General features: G+C 38.9%; 1 protein-coding gene across 4 annotated transcripts in view; it reads left to right on the top strand.

Moving 5' to 3' along the window:
* Positions 1-4,954, top strand: part of tent4a (terminal nucleotidyltransferase 4A) — a 93,970-nt gene extending 89,016 nt beyond the window's left edge. For all 4 annotated transcript variants that reach the window (XM_072575146.1, XM_072575143.1, XM_072575142.1 and 1 more), the window contains one exon: positions 1,277-4,954. In XM_072575146.1, the coding sequence (XP_072431247.1) occupies positions 1,277-1,450 (174 nt within the window). In that variant the 3' untranslated portion in view covers positions 1,451-4,954. The remainder of the gene's footprint in view (positions 1-1,276) is intronic.
* Positions 4,955-15,249: the final 10,295 nt, after the last annotated feature.

The following is a 15,249-nucleotide window of genomic DNA, read 5'->3' as shown; positions in this document are numbered from 1 at the left end:
TTATGTCTTCTATAAAATCAAAGAATTTCAGGTGTATATGAAAAATATTTGTGCGCTGCTCTCCCCCTGTAACTTTGACAACAGTTTAATTATATCGTACATATCACTAAGTCTCAGATTTGATTCTTAGTCTGCATTATTAAATTTTGGATAGTTTTACAGTGTATCATTGCATTCAGTACCTGGTGCAAAAGAAAGATACTTTCCAGTGTTCTTGTTCCTGATTACTAGACTCCTGCTCGCAAGTATTGTATGAAATCGACATGAGGATAGAATCTGACTGTAATACTTTCTCAGCACTTCAATGATATTAGAATCAAATGTATAATAGCAAATTTGTTTAATCCATTTTGAGATTAAACATTGTTTCTGGGAATTGAGTTGTAACATGCAGCTAATGGTAGAAAGGGAGTTAGAATTTTTTAACAGTCGTTTTAAATGTTTTTTAAAAATAAATAATTGAAACTTTAGTGCTGATCTTTTTTGGCGTTTGCAACTCTGCTGTGTTACAATCACACCCTGAGCCAGTCAGTAATTTTTTATTTACAGGTTAGACTACTGTTGGACCAGAGAGAAATTTTGTTCGCCTTTATTTGTTGCCTTTTGATGGTTCATTTTCTTGGGTTTCCAATTTGGGATATGCAGAGGGGATATTTCACCTGAGGCTGCAAATATTATATGAATTTTGGTTGTCTCCCTAAATCAGCATTTATAATCAGTTTTTGATATCCAAAGTTGTCATGCTCAGCGACTCTCATACCCATACTTAATATCCTTCAGTTAGATCAATGCTTTGTCCAGCCAAAACACAACTGGCTTTGATTTATACTCTTATCTATTAATGTAGCTCAGTCTAGGTACATAGGAGATTATGCACCACAATCTCCTATGTTTGGTCTTGATCATACATGAATTAGAAAGTTGGTGCTTGCTAGATATTTCACAAGTGGAATGTTACAGCTAGGCATTGTTAAGTTTCCTGAATATCCATTCTCTCTTTCTAACAGGAGTCACAAATGATAATAAGTGATAACATGCTTGATTTTTTTTTTCCCTCGCCCATCTTCCTGTCAATACTAATAACTGCTATCTCCCTCCCACCCCTAAAAATAAAATTCACTGCTAAGGCAGTAGCAGCCAAACCTTTGTACAGACTAAGGGTCAAACTTGGAGACTGTTTTTACAATGTAATTTTTAATGAAATGAGTGTTGTTATTTGGATTTGGTTACTGAACAAGAATTCCTGATTTCTGATTTTAATGTCTGTCTTTAACAGCAGCACAGTGGCCCCAAATATTCGGTGAAGGGACTCCATAATCAAGGCTCCAATCACAATTCAGTGGGTGGCATGAAGCAGCCAGTCATTCACAGGGGGCATAACCAATATAATCGCAACACAAAAAGAAGAAAACAGACACGGGACCCAATAACTGTTAGTTTAAGTCGATAAGGTGTGTGAAACCATTAAATATCATCCTCAGTCTTCGCATAAAAACGGAATGATCTTGGCATCAGACTGGAAATAAAGACCAGCATTTAACTGCAGTTAGTGGGTATAGGTAATATCTACAACTGGCTGTTTGCATGTGTCCGATATGCAGTTGGACTCCATTTTACAGAACATATCATCTTGTGCTAAGTATTTGTGAAGCCTTATTGAATATGGAGGTTTTGCTTCCCATAGTTTTCAAATCACTGCTGGAACGGCTCTGGTGATAGACCCGCAAGAGCTTGAGCTTTCACCACAACATTCTGCAGATGATGGGCACTTCCTGCAATTCTTCACAAGCAGAGGCAAATTTAGGGATACTTTAATCCAAGATTCGTTCTTGTGGCTGACCTAGATGGACATTTTTCATGGCAATTATTTTTGCCGCTTCTTACTCATTGTTTCATACATATATCAGAACTTTTTACTCTGTACATATTGTATTATTTGTGCAATAACTGTTTTTCAAAAGTTTTTATTTAATTTTCATATGATGTTATTATCACATGTTTAAGTTATATTTAAGTGGAAGAGGGAAACATTTTGAAGTTTACAAATCCTTTCCCAGGTTGCATTATCTAAGTTTATAGAGGATTCTTAGTTTGGCAGGTTTGATATTTAAGCTGAGTGTGCTAACACCATAAGGGATTTTGTTGAGTAGTTCTGGCTCCTTGATTCACTGTATAATACTCAATACTAACCAGAAGTTTTAAGGGAATTTAGCGCAACTGGAACCATCTTTTCTTCTGCTTGTTCATTATTTGTGTTTTAGGCTGCGTTTTCTCAGGGTCTGTTTATATAGTCACCTTGAATCTTTAACTTCTGATTTGAATAAGAGCCAGGAACGCAAGCCTTGCAACACTGAAGAGGCATACTCAAACAAAACAAAATTTGTGTGAACTGGGAGAACTTTGTTCCGTGTTTAAGTTCACGCTAGTCATAACAATGTAACCTGTTGATGTTGGGGTCCAGATGGCATTTATGAATGATGTTCCCAGCTAACAGAATGTGGTGGAAGGAATTATGTTGATTCTATTAAGGAATCTGTATACCAGTATGCGTATGTTCTATTAGGAGCAAAAAAGAAAAAGTACTTCATCTGCTGTATGCATTTGTAGGAAGTGTTTTGATGCAGTATTGCAGTGGACAGCAAAGAGTTTTAATCATCTATGTTGCTGGCACTTAATGGAAATTACTGATGCATACAGTTAGACTATGCAAGATTTTTTCATGACAACCACTGTTTTTTGTTACCTTTTTGGAAGAGAGAAAAATTACAGCCTGCCTAAGCCCTACGTTTTAACGAATGTACCACAGTTGTCCTAGGAGATTTGTCATGCCTTCTGTATTGCCTGAATTAGGTTGAAATTTAAACGTGACAATATCTCGAGAATGGGTGCTAACCCAACTAAACACTAAAGTGGATGATGTCTACTCATGGAGGTGGTTTTGTTTTGAGATAATGTTGCCATGACATTCAGGAATTTGTAGGAAAACACTTGGAAATTTTTCAAGTTGTTTAGACGTTTTCAGCAACACAATACAAGAATATTTCATCTGTAAAATGTTACTGCTTTATCAACGTGTAATATTGAGAGCTCACTGCTAAAGTTTTCTGTTGCATGCTATTGACTTGTTTAGCTAGTGTGCTTTATATTCGAGAGCATTCCAGTAAAGTCCACACTTTGTCTTTGTACATACTGTAATTTCATGAAAATAATGGGGAACTGCAAAATTATTTCGCAATGGGTCAAGTTTGTAGGACTTTACAGAAGTAACCTTTAAATTTCACAAAATTGCCCCTGTGAAAATGGAAATTATTATCCAGTGGAAACTCCATAACGTTCTAAAGTAGGTCTTATACTTTCCAATATAACTAACACAAAAATAAACTCGAGCAGCTATGAAATCTGTGCTGATATCAGTGTCTGTATTAAAATAACAGCAAATGCTGTACATCTGAAATAAACAGTAATTACTGGAGAAACTTAGCAAGTCTAGCAGCATTTGTGAAGAGAAAATTGTTAACATTTTGAATCCAGTGATCTGACCCTTCTTCAGAGAGTTGTGTTTTATCTCTGCAGTTGCTGCCAGACATGCAGAGTTTCTGCAGCAATTTCTGTTTTTGTTTATTTGCGTTATAAATCCAGTGCAACACTCGTAATTAGTTTATTTTATTTATTCCACCATCAAATATTCTGAACGAGATATTTCCGTTCATTCGAACTCTAGAAACTTGGCTATAATGTAATGCTGCATGGCTTAACATTCCAGCCCTGAGAGAAATTTTAGGGCAAAAGTTTGGATATTATGTTCTCTGCTTTAGGCATAATTTATCATTCCATGCATTGGAACACTTCTACAATCAGTATCCCATTTACCCCTGCTGCTACCTTGAAACTGAGCATTTAGTTGAAGCAGAGAATTCTGATTTCAGCATTGGAGCTTCACTGTACCAGTGTCTAACTTGAGTTCTCATTTGCCTTCAGAATTGTGGATTATTATCCCTATTCTCCAGTAATACCAGTTAGCTCTGTAACTGACCTAACTGGACAGAAAATGAATGTGTCTCTGCACAAGTTTCTACACTAAAATAAAACAACCACAAAATTAGGATGATTTATCTTGCACAAAAATATAATCCTTCATTCTTATATAAAGAAAAAACTGTATCTTGGACACTGCTTTTCCACAAAATGCATGAAGTTCAAATGATTATACCCTTGAACTTTAAATGCATAAACCATGGAAGTGAGATATGGAGTTTTTTTAGCTTTTCACGTACATCAGTGGAAAAAATATTCACTATGCTACGTTGATTAGTGACGTTTTGAAGTGCATACAAAATGGACCAGTTGCTACCTTATGTTGAATTTGGGCTCCCCATTGGCATTGCTACTCTTGTTCATTCACACAATCTTCTGAATTTTGCAAAGAATCATTTTAACACACTAAGTCATAAATTCTGATTTTATTTTTGGACAGGCTTTTGTAATTAAAATCTACCGATTTCAGATGAGGTGGGGAAGAATTATTTTTATGAAATTACTGTACAAGGTAACAGTTAAGTCATACTGGCAATCCCAGCAAACACTACAGCTCAAACCAAAGCTTTAAATGATAAAGGTAAATTTGTGCTGAAAGGGTTTTCTATTGGTGCACAACATCTAGTTATTTAAGCTTCAGCAAAGGTAGAAACACATTACTTTGTAGCAATTTGGTTTATGCAATTAATATCTGAAAGTGCTGTGTATTTTGTGGTGCTGGATAACCATCTGTATCATGTTCAAGTTCTGTCATGGTGAACAATGATTTGGCCTGACTACCACTGTGGGGTTGTACGTTTTATACGTACAAAAAGAATCGTGTTTAGGACTCTACTGGGGCAAGTAAAAATTGAACATTTTTTTATGTATAGTTTTCTATTCTTTGATTATTTTTAATAAACTTACTGAAACAATTGTATTTGATTATACATATATAAATGTGTCTTGTACAACAGGTATGAGCTCAGTCGCAAGTTTTTGGTGCTCCACCTTTATTTCCTTGTCTTCGAACAATGGTAGTTTCTTGATTATTTGTTCTTACTAGGAACTACTACTGCTAAGGTGGAACTACTCAGATATTCATGTTCTTTTTGCTATTCCTTCTTCAGTACTACTGACTTCCATTGCTACAAAACTTTCTTCATACTAAATGCAGATACATACTTTCTTAGTCTTCCTTCATGCTCTGCAAACATATAAAATTCAAATTTAATATTTTCATTTCCAAATCCAACAATAATTTCAACCTATCCTTCATTTTGTAGCCCTTTTTGGCCATAGCCTTCCTAGCTTTTGGCCTGCTTTTGACCTATTTTAAAATTAATCTACCCTTGACTGCACCATTGTTCAGTGTATAGTTTCTGTAAGTCATACACCTTTAAAAACACTTATTTGTTTTGAATAGCCTATGTCTTGATCACCTTCAGTGCATAATTGGCACTGTTTTTTTGGACATTTGTAATAATAATTTCCAATAAAATATAAGCGGTGGCTAATTCCATATACCTGCATTCCTGTTCAGAACATAATCACCACGTTTATAGAAGTGCCAAATATGATGCATGCTTTGGCACCTGTATTATCCAAATTGTTCACAAGCAAAAACAAATTGATGGAAAAGCTCAATTGGTCTGGCAGCATCTGTGGACAGGCATCAGTTAACATTTTGAGTCTGATAACCTTTCTTCAGAACTGATGTTACTTGCAATTTGCTTGGCAGAACATTTGTGACTTGGAGAAAGCAAATTGAACTTCAACCTTTCCTGGCCATTAAGGAAATGTAAAACCACCACTACAAAGATCTCTACCCTGCACATAGTGAAATAATCCTTGACTCATTACTATTTCATATGTTTCTAGGTTTTCATTTGTACTTCTGAAAACCTTCTCAGGACAGGTGTAGTAATTACTAAACCAGATTTATCCTTCAAAGCTCAGAAATTTCAGTTTGTTAGTTGATATGGACTCTTCTATGACTACCTTTAAATGCAGTCCTTGCTACTTCTGACTTCTTGTGCAAGCTGCTCCCTAGAAAGAATGGAGGTGGAGTTCTCCCTTTCAGTGGTCGGAAGTTACTGTCCGAATGAAATTATTGTACAAATTGTCAGCACTGGTTCACCTGGAGACTCTTGATTAGAGTTGCTGTTTCTACACATGGGAGCTAATGTGTCCCTCGGAACTATTTGGGGAAAAACATACTCATCTGGCATCATGTTACAGTGCTTTGCATTCCATGCATTGCTTTAATGTGCTGCAAAACTTACAGGCGAAACTTGCAGTTGTTTGTGCACAAGATCCAATAAACAAGTGAATCATTTAAACTGTTGATATATCAAAAATCAAAATACCAGATCAGATGGTGTCTTATAAAAGGGGAAGAGATTTTATTTTTCAGGCTATTGATCTTTCTTCATAACCTGTGCAGAAACTGATTCCAGACTATGTAAGGATATAGTAAGTTGATGAAACAATCAAAAGCTCTGTCAAATGATCGGAGTGCTTTGGGAATGGGGATCAATGAGTTGGAAAATGGAGATCATAGTAAATTATAGACTAAATTATTGAACTGACTAGATCAGTCAGCACTATTTAAGTAAAATAAAGTATTATTAAGTAGGAACACTACACAAATAACTTCTAATATTAAAGTAAGTTTGTAGTACAGTAGGTAATATGAAAAGCTGCTAGAAATAAAATTACCAGAAGTGGCCCGATGGCTCTGAATTCACAAAACGCGGATACAACATTTATGTAACTGAACAAAACTTGAGACATGGTATCTGATGCAGAGTGATAGTTTCAAGAAAGTGAGGATCTCCACAATAATATTTCAAGGATGCAAGATGGGCCTGAATGGTGGTAAGCTAAGCATTTTAAAACTAATGCGGTTTTCCATTAAAAATGATGGAAATGCTGATAGAGCTATAATAAGTAGAGTACAAACTGGGGCCAAAAAAAAAGTGACCAGTGCAGGATCTGCATAGATGTGCAGGGCCAGAAAATATTAGAAGTATTGTCTTCCATTGTGTAGGACAGGATGTGGAGGAGGTGTCTCTTTTAGCAGGAGTGTCTGGGTTGTGTTTGCTTAACACAATTTTTGCAAGTTGAGCAAAGCGAGTTAACATAGGCGAAAAGAGTTAACATGACTGCCCATGTAAAAACAGATGAAAATTACCACAAATAAATCTCAGCATCAACATCAACAAAAATAAGTGCAAGAGGTGGATTAAAGATTATTGAGGGACAGAACAGTAATTTTACAAAATGACACATTTCATGCAGAGCTGGAAGCCCTTCATGCAATACCAGGAATACAATGGGTAGAAAAGCATTATTAGAAAGCAATGGTTTACGTTCCAGATCTCTGGGCCAAGTATATACAAGTGGCATGGTCTGGGGAGGCTTTGGAGAGGGTGGAGGTGAGGTAGCTCTTGGTTTGAGGGAAGCCTGATGTGAAAAGGATGCAGTGAGGGAGAAGACTCCAAAGGGTCCTTTCACAGTATCTTGCAAACATAAGGCCTACAATAATGTTTGAGAACTTAGCAATCCTGAACACTTGTCAGTTTTGAGCTTTTTAACATGCTGTCTAATTGCCTTCACTTTGCTTCATGATGGTCAGGTACTTTTCAAGGAGCACACTGAGATTAGCTTCTGACAGAGCAATATGGTACTCTTTTAAGCCATTGAATACTATTTGCGATGCTTGGGGAAAGTTTCTTCCGTTTTACTGTTGTAGTACTGTATCCCCTCAGAGACCGAGTGAAATGCGTAGGTTTCTGCTTAGTACTGATGAGTTCACTTTCGTCAATATGTTAAGAATGTCATTGAACTCTCATCCTTTTGAGTGGGTGTGATGGTGTACTGACTGTGCAACTGAAACGTTTCTCCCCGGACCTTGCAATTTGATACTTGCAGGTTGAACATCCACTGATTTTAACATCAAGTTGTCAACCAATATTGGAGCAGCCACCCCAACATTTACTTTAAATTATGTATTAGATCCTTGCACCTGTAAGGTGGTTGTCCAAAACCTCTGCTGACTGTCTTTGACTTCATCTGGGAATGTTGGTTTGCTTTTTTAAAACTTAGTAATTTGTTTATTGCACCTTTTTTCCCGAATGGTTGCCCTTTTCAGGAAGCTTCCTTTTTGTGTGATTTTTGCCATTTCTGTGCTAATGGAGGAATTATAAATCTGCAGAATGTTTTGAAGTTTCTTACTCTTCCACTTTGAAAACACTAGGATCACTCAGGCTGGGCATTCTCAGTTGTGAAGTGCCTTGAACCAAACCTTGAGCATTCTAATGCAGACAATGATGGATAATGAGGCCATCTCTGGGCTTACCCATCTGGCTGATTTGAAAGGAACCTTAGAGATTGCCCAGTTCTGTGCCCGAACTTGACATGTCCATTGAATCACTTGCTTAAGTCTGCTCTCCTCTTTTGATTTTCTTCAGTCATGCATTTCATCCCTAATGCTTACACATTCTGTTTTTAAGTTTGTCTTTTAGTGCTCCATATCCATAAGACCCTGTTAACTATATAGTTTGTTAAAAATGTTTAACTCAAATCCTCTTGTTACTGGTGCAGAAGGTTTAATGATATATTTCTAAGTCCATTGGTGAATAACTTTGGGCAGATGTTGGAGGTGGTGGCCTTCTCATGTATTTTGCAACCACGTCCTCCTAAATGGTAGTGGTTGTAGGTTTGGAAAGTGCTGTCTAAGCAGCCTTCGTGAATTTCTATGGTTCATCTTGTAGATGATACACACTGCTGCTAGTCATAGTCATAGACTTATACAGCACAGAAACAGACCCTTCCGTCCAACCAGTCCATGCCAACCATAATGCCAAACTAAACTTGTCCCACCTGCCTATGCTTGGCCCGTATCCCGACAAACCTTTTCCTATTTATGTACTTATCCAAATGTATTTTAAATGTTATAATTGTACCCACATCCATCAGTTCCTCAGCACGTTCATTCCACACACAAACAACTCTATACAAACAAAATAAAATGGAACCTCATGTCTTTTAAAACATTCTCCTCTCATCTCTTATAAGAGCCCTAATCTGTGCCAGACCCAAATCCAACAACCATCCCCGCTCTGCTGTAAGCTTCATACTGTCACTCAGCTACTCCAAGAGAAGTTCAAAGACTGGCTTCCCCACATGGGTCTCCATCCAGGACGGGCTCTCTTTGTGCTGTTCTGGGGCTCACAGCCCGTATGCTCCTCCGGGGCGCTCTACCCGTGCCTGCTGTTGTTCCAGGATTCGCTCTGGATGTGGGACGTAAGGGGAGAGAAAAAGTAAGAGAAAAAACACACAAAAAACAAGCAGGGCAGAAGTGTTTTACTCTACTACCATATTGCCCACCAATAATGGTGGTTCCCATCATAAAACATAACTGGTGATCTCTATTTAGAAGTATAGTTTAGAAAAAAAAATAGTCACTCAAATCCATATTTACCATAAATACCTTTTTAAATATGAATGAACTTTTGGATCTAAGAGAATGCCTTTCACAACCAGAGAAGAATTCAATACTCTTTTTCTCGGTCAACAAAACCTAACAGGCAATTTATGTAGTCCTATAAACAGGAACGTTTTAATTGGCCAGAGTAATGTTCTTTTAGTTATGTTGATTGACAAAACAGCATTTCCCTCGGTGCCTCACTGAAGAATCATCCTCTTATGTGTTCTCAATTAAGGACAAAATTATGATAGATTTTAATAATAATGAGAGAGAATTCATTTTGTACCAATTCTTTAAAAGATTCAATTAATTCCTTTTTTAAAAATGGTGAAAAATGAGGTGCATGGAAATTCAGAGAAATTTGGGAATCTGCAGTATGATGGGATATCCATTAACAATCAATGTTAGTAACTCGCTTTTAATGCGTACAGAAATTACTTCCACAATCCTTTACCCGTTTCAACCCACAATCAAAAATACAGAAGAATGAAAAGATAGTCTTTACAGCCTATAAATCTCCTAGTTTTACAAAAAAGTTAAGTTTTCAGTTAGTTAAATATACTATAGAAATCAGAAATATTCGATTCACTTTAGATGTATTTTTATTTGTGAAAATTAGCATGTTTTCCTAAAACAAGGAACATTCATTTACAAACCAGCTGGCAAATGTTAATGGAGAGGGGAGCGCATCTGATGTATGGACTTCAGTAAAGTATTCGACAAGATTCCCCATGGTAAATTGTTTAGCATGCTTAGATCACATGGAATAGAGGGAGAAATAATTATTTGGATACAGATCTGGCTCAAAGGTAGAAGACTGGGGATGGTGGTGGTGGAGGGTTGCTCTTCAGATTAGAGGCCTGTGCTAGTGGTGTACCACAAGGATCGGTGCTGGATCCATTTCTCTTCGCCATATATTTAAATGATTTGGATGTGAACATGGGAGTATGGTTAGTAAATTTGCACATGACACCAAAATTGGATAGTGTAGTCATAGCGAAGAAGGTTACCTCAGAGTAAATGGGATCTTGATCAGATGGGCCAATGGGCCGAGGAATGGCAGATGGAGTTTAATTTCGATAAATGTGAGGTGCTGCATTTTGGAAATGCAAATCAGGGCAGGATTTATATACTGAATAGTAAGGTCTTGGGGACTGTTACTGAACAAAGAGACCTTGGCATGCACGTTCATGGTTCCTTGAAAGTGGAGTCAGAGGTAGATAGGATAGTGAAGAAGGCGTTTGGTATGCTTCCCTTTATTGGTCAGAGCATTGAGTTGGGAGGTCATATTGCAGCTGTACACGACATTGGTTAGGCCACTTTTGGAACACTGTGTGCAATTCTAGGCTCCCTGCTGTAGGAAGGATGTGAAACTGGAAAGGGTTCAGAAAAGATTTACAAGGATGTTGCCAGGGTTGGAGGGTTTGACCAATAGGGAGAGGCTGAATATTCTGGGGTTATTTTCTTAAGAGTGTCAGAGGCTGAGGGGTGACCTTCTAGAGGTTTATAAAATCATGAGCATAGATAGGGTAAATAGGAAAGGTCTTTTCCCCATGGTGGGGGAGTCCAAAACTAGAGGGCATAGGTTTAAGGTGAGAGGGGAAAGATTTAAAAAGGGACTTGAGGAGGAACCTTTTCACACAGAGGGCGGTGCATGTATGGAATGACCTGCCAGAGGAAATGGTGGAGGCTAGTACAATCACAACATTTTAAAAGGCATCTGGATAAGTATATGAATAGGAAGGGTTTGGAGGGATGTTAGCCAAGTGCTGGCAACTGGGACTAGAATAATTTTAGGAAATCTGGTCAGCATAGACGAGTTGGACCAAAGGGTCTGTTTCCGTGCTGTATAACTCTGACTCTTACTCTAAATACATTTTAGAAATACATGATTAGATTAGATTACTTACAGTGTGGAAACAGGCCCTTCGGCCCAACAAGTCCACACCGCCCCACCAAAGCGCAACCCACCCATACCCCTACATCTACCCCTTACCTAACACTACGGGCAATTTAGCATGTCCAATTCACCTGACCTGCACATCTTTGGACTGAAGATGCATCAATCTGTAGCATATGGGAAAATAGTCGCAAACCGCATAATCTTGTAATTTTGTTTTTGTTTATTTTGTATGTTTTTTTTGTATGTTAGCGACAGTTGCATGTATAGCACCTGTGAAGGGTAGGTCTTGCCTTACAAGTCTTATTGAATTCTTTGAGGAGGTGACCAAGCATGTGGATGAGGGTAGAGCAGTGGATGTAGTGTACATGGATTTTAGTAAGGCATTTGATAGGGTTCCCCATGGTAGGCTTATGCGGAAAGTCAGGAGGCATGGGATAGAGGGAAATTTGGCCAGTTGGATAGAAAACTGGCTAACCGGTCGAAGTCAGAGAGTGGTGGTAGATGGTAAATATTCAGCCAGGAGCCCAGTTACAAGTGGAGTTCCGCGGGGATCAGTTCCGGGTCCTCTGCTGTTTGTAATTTTTATTAATGACTTGGAAGAGGGAGTCGAAGGGTGGGTCAGTAAATTTGCAGGCGATATGAAGATTGGTGGAGTTGTGGATAGTGAGGAGGGCTGTTGTCAGCTGCAAAGACACTTAGATATGATGCAGAGCCGGGCTGAGGAGTGGCAGATTGAGTTCAACCCTGTCAAGTGTGAGGTTGTCCACTTTGGAAGGACAAATAAGAATGCGGAATACAGGGTTAATGGTAGGGTTCTTAGTCAGGTGGAGGAGCAGAGGGATCTTGGGGTCTTATGTTCATAGATCTTTGAAAGTTGCCACTCAGGTGGATAGAGCTTGTAAGAAGGCCTATGGTGTATTAGCGTTCATTAGCAGAGGGATTGAATTCAAGCGTCGTGAGGTGATGTTGCAGCTGTACAGGACTTTGGTTAGGCCACATTTGGAGTACTGTGTGCAGTTCTGGTTGCCTCACTTTAGGAAAGATGTGGAAGCTTTGGAGAGGGTGCAGAGGAGATTTACCAGGATGTTGCCTGGAATGGAGAATAGGTCGTACAAGGATAGGTTGAGAGTGCTAGGCCTTTTCTCATTGGAACGGCGAAGGATGAGGGGTGACTTGATAGAGGTTTATAAGATGATCAGAGGAATAGATAGAGTAGACAGAAACTTTTTCCCTGGATACACAGTGTGTTACAAGGGGACATAAATTTAAGGTGAAGGGTGGAAGGTATAGGGGGGATGTCAGGGGTAGGTTCTTTACCCAGAGAGTGGTGGGGGCATGGAATGCGCTGCCTTTGGGAGTGGCAGAGTCAGAATCATTGGTGACCTTTAAGTGGCAATTGGATAGGTACATGGATGGGTGCTTAAGCTAGGACAAATGTTCGACACAAGATCGTGGGCCGAAGGGCCTGTTCTGTGCTGTATTGTTCTATGTTCTAATGTAGAAAGCTGTCCCATTGTAAATGGTATCAATAACAATCTGACAAGATGAACAAACACTCAAGCAGTGAAGAATATAAGAACATTAGAAATTGGAGCAGAAGTGGGCCATTGGCCCTTGAGCCTGCTCTGTCATTCAACAAGATCATGGCTGATCTTTTATAGACTCAGCACCACTTGCCTGCCTGCTCTCCGTAACCCTTAAATCCTTTACTGTTCAAAAATCAATCTATCTTTGCCTTAAAAACATTCAATGATGTAGCTTTAAGTGCTTCACCTGGGCAGGGAATTCCACAGATTCACAAGCCTCTGGGGGAGGTAGTTCCTCCTCAACTCAGTTTTGAGGCTATGCCCCCTTGTTCTAATTTCACCGGACAGTGGAAACAACCTCCCTGCTTCTAATCTATTCCCTTTATAATTTTGTGTGTTTCTATAAGATTCTCCCTCATTCTTAAAACTCCAGTGAGTATAGTCCCAGTCTATTCAAACTGCAACCTCATAAGGCAACCTTCTCAACTCTGGAATCAACCTTGTGAACTTTCTTTGCACTCCCTCCAGTGCCAGTACATCCTTTCTCAAGTAAGGAGATCAAAACTTTACACAGCACTCTAGTTGTAGCCCCACCAGCACCCTAAACAGCTGCAGCATAACCTCCATCTCTCTAGCAGTCAAGGACATGATTCCATTTGCCGCCTTAATGACCTGTTGCACCTGCAAACCAATTTTTTATGGTTCATGCACAAGGATACCCAGGTCCCTCTGCACAGCAGCATGCTGCAATTTTTCACCATTTTGCTGTTGTTCCTATTTTTAACCAACATTATACTCCATCTTCTCGACTCTTGCTCACTCAACTTATTGCAGACTTTCAATGCCCTCTGCACACTTTGCTCTACTGTTGTTCTTCATGTCATCTGTGAACTTTGATCCCCAACTCTATGTAAATTGCAAACAATTGCAGTCCAAACACTGGTGCCTGAGACGTATCACTAGCTGCCGCTAACCAGAAAAACACCCACTTATCCATACTGTTTGTTTTCTTAGTTAATCGATTCTCTATCCATACTAATACATTACCCATAATGTTGAGCACCTTTAACTTAAGTAGCAGCCTTTCATACGTCAGATTTTAGGGAAAAGCTTGAAGAGACAGATTTATTGGGAGAGATTTCCAGGATTAGAGTCAATGCACTTGAAAACCTGGTGGCCAATGATGGAATAATTGAATGGAGATTTTTAAACCTGAAGACCAAACACACTGTATTTTGTCTTCCTGATGTTAAGTGGAAGGATGTTTCTGATAATCCATGGTTGATTCTCAAAGCGGCATAATAAATCAGAAATCCAGGTGAGATAAAGCTGTCAGTTGGCAACAATATGTGGAACCTGATGTATTTTTGGATGATATCAGTGAAGAGAAGCATAACAATAAGTCATAAAATGTATGCCTGAGGGTGAATCTCCAATGGACTCTAGAGATATCAGCCAGAGAAGAGAAAACAAATGTGATTTTCTGGGGTTATGTTTCACCAGATAAGGATAGAACCTGGCACAGTCCGCCTGCTTGGTGATGGAGGAGAGTCATTGGAGGTTTATGATGTTAATTGTGTCAAGTCTGTAGCTTAGTCACAATAAGTCTTAAAAAAGAAGGCTGGTTTTTCATAATTACAGTCACATTGAATGCAATTTGTGAGGGCCATTTTGTATTGGGGTGGGTAGTAGTGGTGAGTAAAGTGACAGAAGTGAAGAATTCAATCAAAGAGAATTGTCCAATTTTGGGAAAGGTGGGTATGGATTAGGGAAGCCATAAGGCAACATCGTGTAAGAGCAAAATTGGGCATTCAGCTCATCAAGTCTGCCCTGCCATTTGATCATTGCTGATATACTTCTCAGCCCAATGCTCCTGTCTTCTCTCCTCTTCTTTCATCCCATTACTAATCAAGAACCTAACTATCTTTGACTTAAATAGACCCAATGAATTGGGCTCCACAGCTGTCTGTGGCAATGAGTTCCACAGATTAACCAGCATCTGGCTGAAGAGATTCTACCTTATCTCAATCCTAAAGGGTTGTGGCTTCACCCTGAGGCTGTGGCCTTTGGTCTCAGTCTCTCCTACCAATGAAAACATCCTCACCACATCCACTCTATTCAGGCCTCTCAGTATTCTGTAAAGTTTAAAGAGATTCCCCGTCATCCTCCTAAACTCCATTGTGTGCAAACCCAAAGTCCTCAACAGTTCCTTGTATGACAAGGCCTTCATTCCTGGGATTGTTGTTTGTGAACTTTCTCTGGAACCTCTTCAATATCAGCACCTCCTGGACGCAAAGGTGATCTGACCAGAG

Source organism: Chiloscyllium punctatum, chromosome 8 (assembly GCF_047496795.1).
Source record: "Chiloscyllium punctatum isolate Juve2018m chromosome 8, sChiPun1.3, whole genome shotgun sequence".
NCBI classification, from domain to species: Eukaryota; Metazoa; Chordata; class Chondrichthyes; order Orectolobiformes; family Hemiscylliidae; genus Chiloscyllium; species Chiloscyllium punctatum.
This window is presented reverse-complemented; position numbering and strand designations above follow the sequence as displayed.